General features: G+C 44.7%; 1 protein-coding gene across 1 annotated transcript in view; it reads left to right on the top strand.

The window, feature by feature from the left end:
* The window catches only part of SAMHD1 (SAM and HD domain containing deoxynucleoside triphosphate triphosphohydrolase 1), a 60163-nt gene that overhangs the window by 45831 nt on the left and 6032 nt on the right, over positions 1 to 8300 (top strand). Inside the window, exons 14-15 of the mRNA XM_017859095.1 lie at positions 5434 to 5538; positions 6019 to 6156. Of these exons, the coding sequence (XP_017714584.1) occupies positions 5434 to 5538; positions 6019 to 6156 (243 nt within the window). The remainder of the gene's footprint in view (positions 1 to 5433; positions 5539 to 6018; positions 6157 to 8300) is intronic.

The following is an 8300-nucleotide window of genomic DNA, read 5'->3' as shown; positions in this document are numbered from 1 at the left end:
CAGGCTTGAGCCACCGCGCCTGGCCTAAAAATTTTTAATTACACAAGTAACACATTTTATTTTTTTTTTGTTGCCTGCATACAAACACAGAGGAGAAAGTTGTAGGGCCGGGCACTGTGGCTCACGCCTGTAATCCCAGCACTTTGGGAGGCCAAGGTGGGTGGATCACCTGAGTCAGGAGTTCGAAACCAGCCTGGCCAACAAGGCAAAGCCCCGTTTCTAGTGAAAATACAAAAAAATTAGCCAGGCTTGGTGGCTCGCGCCTATAGTCCCAGCTACTCGGGAGGCTGAGGCAGGAGGATTGCTTGAACCCAGGAGGCAGAGGTTGCAGTGAGCTGAGATCACGCCACTGCACTCCAGCCTAAGCAGCAGAGTAAGACTCTGTCTCCAAAAGAAAAAGAAAAAGGAAAGAAAAAAAGAGCTGGGCACAGTGGTTCATGACTGTAATCCTAGCACTTTGGGAAGCTGAGGCGGGTTGATCACAAAGTCAGGAGATTGAGACCATCCTGGCCAACATGGTGAAACCCCCATCGCTACTAAAAATACAAAAATTAGCTGGGTGTGGTGGTATGTGTCTGTAGTCCCAGCTACTCAGGAGGCTGAGGCAGGAGAATCACTTGAACCCGGGAGGCGGAGGTTGCAGTGAGCCGATACCGCGCCACTGCACTCCAGCCTGGGTGACAGAGCTAGACAGCACTGCACCTCAGGCCAGTAGTCTCAGCAGATTACACCCTGGACCTTATCAACATTCAAAACTGCCCTCCCTGTAAAATCACTAGTTTAAACATACTTTTCTCTGTCCACAAACCCCTTTCCTCCTCATCCACGTTTTCCTAGCTCATCAGGCCCTCTAGTTTATTGTGTCCTCACTTTCTTCGAGCTTGTCAGTGGCCTTCTATTTTCATTTCTTTCCACATGTAGGCCGGGTGCAATGGCTCATGCCTATAATCCCAGCACCTTGGGAGGCCAAGGAGGGTGAATCACTTGAAGTCAGGAGTTCGAGACCAGCCTGGCCAACACGGTGAAACCCCATCTCTACTAAAAATACAAAAAATTAGCCAGGCGTGGTGGCGCACGCCTATAATCCCAGTTACTTGAGAAGCTGAGGCAGGAGAATCGCTTGAACCCAGGAGGCAGAGGTTGCAGTGAGCTGAGATCACACCACTGCACTCTAGCCTGGGCAACAGAATGAGACTCCATCTCAAAAAACAAACAAAAAAAGTATCTTGGATATTGTGATACAGTAATTCACTCATTTTTCTGCAGTTACCCTCAACTCTCTTTTCCTTCTTTGCATCTACCTAGCAGAAGGCCATACAACCTAGATGAATCAAATCTAAACATCTCCACACCTATACCTGGACACATAAATGCTCCTGGATACCATCACCGTACAGGCATATCTATAAATTCCCGGTCACGAAACTAAGCTGGGCCGTCTGGCAGGCTTAGTGTGATTCTCCGAGTCTCTAATAATCATTTCAGGCCAGGCACGGTGGCTCACGCCTGCAATCCCAACACTTTGGGAGGCTGAGGCGGGCAGATCACCTGAGGTCAGGAGTTCGAGACCAGCCTGGCCAACATGGGAAAACCCCATCTCTACTAAAAATACAAAAATTAGCCAGGGATGGTGGTGGGTGCCTGTAATCTCAGCTACTCAAGGAGGCTGAGGCAGGAGAATCACTTGAACCTGGGAGGCAGAGGTTGCAGTGAGCCAAGATCCTGCCACTGCACTCCATCCTGGGCAACAGAGCAAGACCCCCATCTCAAAAAGTAATACTAATAATAATCATCATCATCATTTCAAACTGTCCTCCCTCCTCTCAGAAATCCAACCATGCTTCCCACCTCCAGCTATATTCACCCTCATGAATAACCTAACCTTTGACTCTTATTTCCAAGATAACCTATAGGACATTAAGTAGCAACTCCTTACACCTTTCTCACCAAAGAAACAAGCCTGCCTCCATCGGCAACTGTATTCAGTATTCCCATTTGTATACTGGGGAAACAGCTTTGTTCTTGTCAAAGGCTTAGGGTAACTCTACTTGTGTTCTAGAGAAGTATTGTCCTATAGAACTTTCTGCAGTGACAGAGATATTCTTGGTCAGTGCTGTCCCTTTTCATAGCCACTAGCTGCATGCAGGTGTTGAGCACCTGAAATGTGGTTGCTGTAACTGAATAACTTCATTTTTTATTGTATTTAGTATTATTTGTTTATTTTTTAGAGACAGGGTCTCGCTCTGTTGCCCAGGCTGGAGTGCAGTGATGTAATCACAGCTCATTATAACCTAAACTCCTGGGCTCAAGCGATCCTCCCACCTCAGCCTCCTGAGTAGCTAGGACTACAGACACATGCCACCATGCCCAGCTAATTTTTAAATTTTTTGTATAGATAGGGTCTCACTCTGTTGCCCAGGCTGGTCTCAAACTCCTGGCCTCAAGCAATCTTGCTGCCTTAGCCTCCTAAAGTGTGGGATTACAGGCATGAGCCACTACACCCAACCAATGTTAGTTTAAACTTTTGTTTATTTTGAGACAGGGTCTCTGTCTGTGTCCCAGGCTGAAGTGCAGTGGCATGATCATGGCTTGCTGCAGCAAAACCCCATCTGTACCAAAAACACAAAAATTATCCAGGTGTGGTGGTTCATGCCTGTAGTCCCAGCTACTTAGGAGGCCAAGGTGGGAAGATCACTTGAGCCCAGGAGGTGGAGGTTGCAGTGAGCTGATATCGCACCACTGCACTCTAGCCTAGGCGACAGAGCAAGAGCCTGTCTCAAGAAAATCATGAACACCGCACTGCTCTTCACCCCTCTCCTCTTTTTCAGGGTCAGACTCATCTTCCCTTACCTTTCTAAGGTACCAAATTCCTCTCCAGGTACTTCTTTCTTGCTGTCTTTTTTTTCCTTTATATTTTTATTTTATGTATTTTTTAAACTGACAAATGATAACTGTCCCATTTTCATGGGGTACATAGTGTATATAAATGTCTGATGATCAGATCAGGGCAGTTAGCATATGCATCATCTAAAACATTTATCATTTCTCTGTGTTGGGAACATTTAATATTTTCCTTCAAGCTATTTAAAACTAATAGGCCGGGCACGGTGACTCATGCCTGTAATCGCAGCACTTTGGGAGGCCAAGGCAGGCGGATCATGAGGTCGGGAGATCAAGACCATCCTGGCCAACATGGTGGAACCCTGTCTCTACTGAAATAAAATAAAATAAATTAGCCAGGTGTGATGGCACGCACCTGGGAGGCTACTTGGAGCTACTTGGGAGGCTGAGGTAGGAAAATTGCTTGAACCCGGGAGGCGGAGGTTGTAGTGAGCAGAGATGGAGCCACTGCATTCCAACCTGGCGACAGAGAGACTCCATATCAAAAATAACAAAAAGACTGTGTAATAGGTTACTGGTAACTAGGCCGGCCGTGGTGGCTCATGCCTGTAATCACAGCACTTTGGGAGGCCTAGGCGGGTGGATCACTTGACGCCAGGAGTTTGAGACCAGCCTGGTCAACATGGTGAAACCCCATCTCTACTAAAAATACAAAACTTAGCTGGGCGTGGTGGTGCATGCCTGTAATCCCAGCTACTTAGGAGGCTGAGGCAGGAGAATCACTTGAACCCAGGAGGCGGAGGTTGCAGTGTGCCGAGATTGTGCCACTGCAGTCCAGTCAGAGCAACAGAGCAAGGCTCTATGTCAAAACAAAGGAAATTACTGTTAACTATAGTCGTAGTCATCCTACAGAACTATAGAACCCTAGAACTTACTCCTCCTATCTAGCTGTAATTTTGTTTTCTTTAACGTCTTGCCTCCTCTGAACAGCGAACTTCTAAAAGTTGCCTTGTCTTACTTTTTTTTTTTTTTTTTTTTGAGGCAGAGTCTCACTGTGTCACCCAGGCTGGAGTGCAGTGGCCTGATCTTGGCTCACTGCAACCTCCACCTCCTGGGTTCAAGCGATTCTCCTGCCTCAGCCTCCTGAGTAGCCAGGACTACAGGTGCCTGCCACCACATCCAGCTAATTTTTGTATTTTTAGTTGAGATGGGGTTTCACAATATTGGCCAGGCTGGTCTTGATCTCCTGACCTTGTGATCCGCTCGCGTCGGCCTCCCAAAGTGCTGGGATTACAGGCATGAGCCATCACGCCTCTTACATTTCTGTTTTTTATTTTCTCCTGAACCTTTTTCTCTGTTGCCATCACTATACTCTCTCCAGGATCTCCAGTGACTTCAGAGTTGCTAAATCCAGGAGATAGTTTCAGTACTCTCTGCCTCTGAGCTGTTTCTTCTGCCTGCAATTCTTTTTCTTCCCACCTAAGCCTGTTTGTTTCTTGCTCACTTAGTAAAGTCACTTTCCCAGGAAAATGTTTTCTCCGGGCACCCTAGGCTACATCAGGTACCCTGTTAGAACATTTCAAAGCACCCTTTGCTTTTCAACTGTGGTTGCATACTTTTATAATTATTTGTTGAACTTCAATCTAGGGCTGCCTGGTTTGTGGGGGCTAGAATTTTCTTTACTTATTTATTTTTGGAGGCAGAGTCTTGCTCTGTTGCCTAGGCTGGAGTGCAGTGGCGCAATCTCAACTCACTGTAACCTCTGCCTGCCAGGTTCAAGCAATTCTTGTGCCTCAGCCTCCCAAGTAGCTTGGACCACAGGTACATAACACCATGTCTGGCTAATTTTGTTCTGTTTTGTTTTGTTTTGTATTTTTGGTAGAGATAGTGTTTCACCATGTTGACCAGGGTAGTCTCGAACTCCTGGTCTCAAGTGAGCCACTGCGTTCGGTCTGGGATTTTATTTTAAAGTGTCCTTGTTGTACCTCTAGTGTCTACCTGTATCTGTCACATAGCAGGGATTGAGTTTACACCATACTTAGATTGAACACACAAGTACATTTCCCATTTTTCCCCAGATTTCAATACCAAATCCCTAAGAGTGATCATGAACCAGTTATTTTTATTCCATCATGAGTCACCTTATCAACATTCTTACTTCCGAATCCCCAGAAGGCTCTATTCCATTTCTTTTTCTTTTTTTTTTTTTGGGTGGGGGGCACAGTCTCACTCTGTTGCCAGGCTAGAGTGCAGTGGTGCGATCTCAGCTCACTGCAACCTCCACCTACCAGGTTCAAGCAATTCTCCTGCCTCAGTCTCCCAAGTAACTGGGGTTACAGGTGCATGCCACCATGCCCAGCTAATTTTGTATTTTTAGTAGAGACGGGGGTTTCAGTATGTTGGTCAGGCTGGTCTCGAACTCCTGACCTCATGATTTACCTGCCTTGGCCTCCCAAAATGCTAGGATTACAGGCCTGAGCCACCCTGCCCTGTAATCGGGTGGCCTCTGTTCCATTTCTTGTTATGCTCCTACAGTCCTGAATTCAGTTCTCCTGGTTGCTATATGATTACTTATGTATTGCTTTTATTTAGGTTATCAACATGGATTATGGAATGCAAGAAAAGAATCCAATTGATCACGTTAGCTTCTATTGTAAGACTGACCCCAACAGACCAATCAGGATTACGAAAAACCAGGTAACTACTTAGGCAAAACAAATATACTGTAATGGCATGTAGCAAATCTTTATGGTAAATTAGCATTTTGTATGCAAACTAGGTTTTAAGGCATATCTTTGCAATTAAAGTGGGCCTGGCACAGTAGCTCATACCTGTAATCCCAGTGCTTTGGGAGGCTGAAGCGGGAGGATCACTTGAGACCGAGAGCTTAAGATCAGCCTGGCTAACAAAGCGAGACCCCATCTCTACAAAAAATAAAAAACTTAGGCATGGTAGCTAATGCCTGTAGTTCCAGCTACTTAGGAGGCTGAGGTGGGAGGATCGCTTCAGCCTGGGAGGTCAAGGCCTCAGTGAGCTGTGATTGTGCCACTGCACTCCAGCCTGGATGACAGGGAGACCTTGTCTCGAAAAAAAAGAAATAGTTAGGAGCCTAGGGACCAGCTGGTATCTCCAATGTGTGAATTCAAGGTGATAGTGAAATCTCTTCATTTTAAAAAGGTTTCACAACTTCTGCCAGAGAAATTTGCAGAGCAGCTGATTCGAGTATATTGTAAGAAGATGGACAGAAAGAGTTTGTATGCCGCAAAACAACACTTTGTTCAGTGGTGCGCAGACAGAAATTTCACCAAGCCTCAGGTAGGTGGCCTGTTACTCACAAACTTGCACAATTTTTTATTTTTAAGTAAAAACCAAAATAATTCTATCTGCTGAAAAGTTCCCATTTAAGTTGTAGTCACTTGGTTATGGTTTTGAAAATAAGGTCTTTCACTTTCTTTCCTTTTAAAATGTCTGAATCTGTGTCAGCCAGTGATTTCTTCCTATAGGAGTTGGGAATGGATACTGTTTAGCATTATTGTCCTAATAATAAAAGATACAAATGTGAACATGTAAATAATGCTTTCTAATGTTGTTCACCAGTGGCCCTGGAAGGTTGTTCATAGTGTCTCCATCTTTCAGAGGTTACCAAAGCTGAGTAGTTAACTTGTTTAACATACAATTGATAATAGACTTCATGTTTCTAAACCTGGTTACTTCTGTATATTAGTTAGCTATTTAAATTATCAAGAATGGGAGTAGAGGGAAGAGGAGCCAAGCCACAGTTGCCAACCCTGTAGAGAATGTTGTTAAAATTGTCTGTTACTGACCTACACATAGTAGGTGTCTGCACAGACAATGTGGCCAGTTGGCATTTATTGACTGAATGAATGAATATAATTGGCAAGCAGGGAAACAGTGCTTTACTGCCTAGTCTGGAACTCTCCCTCACACCTCCCTGTGTGTCAGGTGCTAAAGGGAACAAAGTATAGGGTGAGACATGAAAGCATAGCTCAGGATGTCGGTGCTGGACTGGATTATGGAGAACCTTGGATAATTGGCTGGGAGATTTTTTTCTCCGTATAGTGGGGAGAGAATCACTGAGCACATTCAAGAGTTGCCATGCACTATAGCATCTGCCTGAATGTGTGTCAGCTCCAACTAGAGTGAAACCCGAGGGAATAAGAGTAGAATTGTCCCTTGGCATCTGTGGGGAACTGGCTTCAGGACCCCCATAGACCCCACAGATAGAAAAATCCATGGAGGCTCAAGTGCCTTATATAAAATGGTATAGTGTTTGCATATGACCTATGCATATCCTCTTTTATACTTTAAATATCTCTAGATTACTTATAAAACCTACTACAATGTAAATCCTATGTAAATAGTTGTTAATACTGTATTGTTTAGGGAATCATGACAAGAAGAAACTCTGTACATGCTTAGTATAGACACAGGCATCCATGTCTCCCCCCTCACATTTTCTATCTACAGTTGGTTGAATCTGCCCATGGATGCAGAGGGTCAGCTGTATGTCTGTCCTAGGTACTGTGAAATTAAATCACTGAAACTAAATCACTGAGCACTCTAGCTGCAGATAGACTGAAACTTGGAGAGGCTGGAAACAGACAGTCAAGAGAGGCTATTAAAGTTTGGCTGTGTCATGATAACTACTACAAATTTGGTATATTTACTCACTGAGTGAGTATTTTGCCATGCCCTTGTTAGGTGCCTGGAACAGTACGTAGATAGACAGTTCCTAATAACCCATGGATCCCATTCAAGTTGGGGATAACAATCTAGTTGGGGATAATAATAATTATTAATTTTGCTCCATAAATTAATAATTATAGGAGCATGGTAAGTACTTTGGGTGTAGGGTGAGTACACAGTCTTAGAGGAGGAAAAGGAAGATTTAGCTGGTCTTGGTTGGTCAGGAAAAGCTTATTTAAAGAAGGGCTTATAAACTGAGACCTGAAGGTTGAGTGAGGAGTCGTCTGGGTTAAGGGCTGGCAGCAGGAGGTGGTGGTAGGGGAGGGGTTGAGGCATAGACACCACAGGGTTAATTCGGAAGATGAGAAAGAACATGGTGCATTTCAGGAAGGAGCATAGAGTGTGGAGGTGTCTGGGGCTTTATGCATGGTCCTGTCAGCCAAGAGCAGTAGGGAGCATTGGCACTGAAGGGTTTTAAGCAGGAAAGTGACATATTTGTTTACATTTATAAAATTCACTAGAATTGAAATTAGAATGAGTGTAAATAAAAAAGTTGGCTATATGCTAGGCATGGTGGCTCACATGTATAATCCTAGCACTTTGGGAGGCTGAGGTGGGAGGATTGTTTGAGCCTAGGAGTCTGAGGGTGCAGTGAGCTATGATCACACCACTTGCCTGGTTGACAGAGCAAGATGCTGTCAGAAAGAAAGAAAGAAAGAAGGAAAGAAAGAGAGAGAGAGAGAGGGAGGGAG

Source organism: Rhinopithecus bieti, unplaced genomic scaffold (assembly GCF_001698545.2).
Source record: "Rhinopithecus bieti isolate Rb0 unplaced genomic scaffold, ASM169854v2 scaffold_38981, whole genome shotgun sequence".
Taxonomy (NCBI): domain Eukaryota; kingdom Metazoa; phylum Chordata; class Mammalia; order Primates; family Cercopithecidae; genus Rhinopithecus; species Rhinopithecus bieti.
The sequence above is the reverse complement of the archived record's forward strand: the minus strand, read 5'-3'. Positions and strand labels throughout refer to the sequence as shown.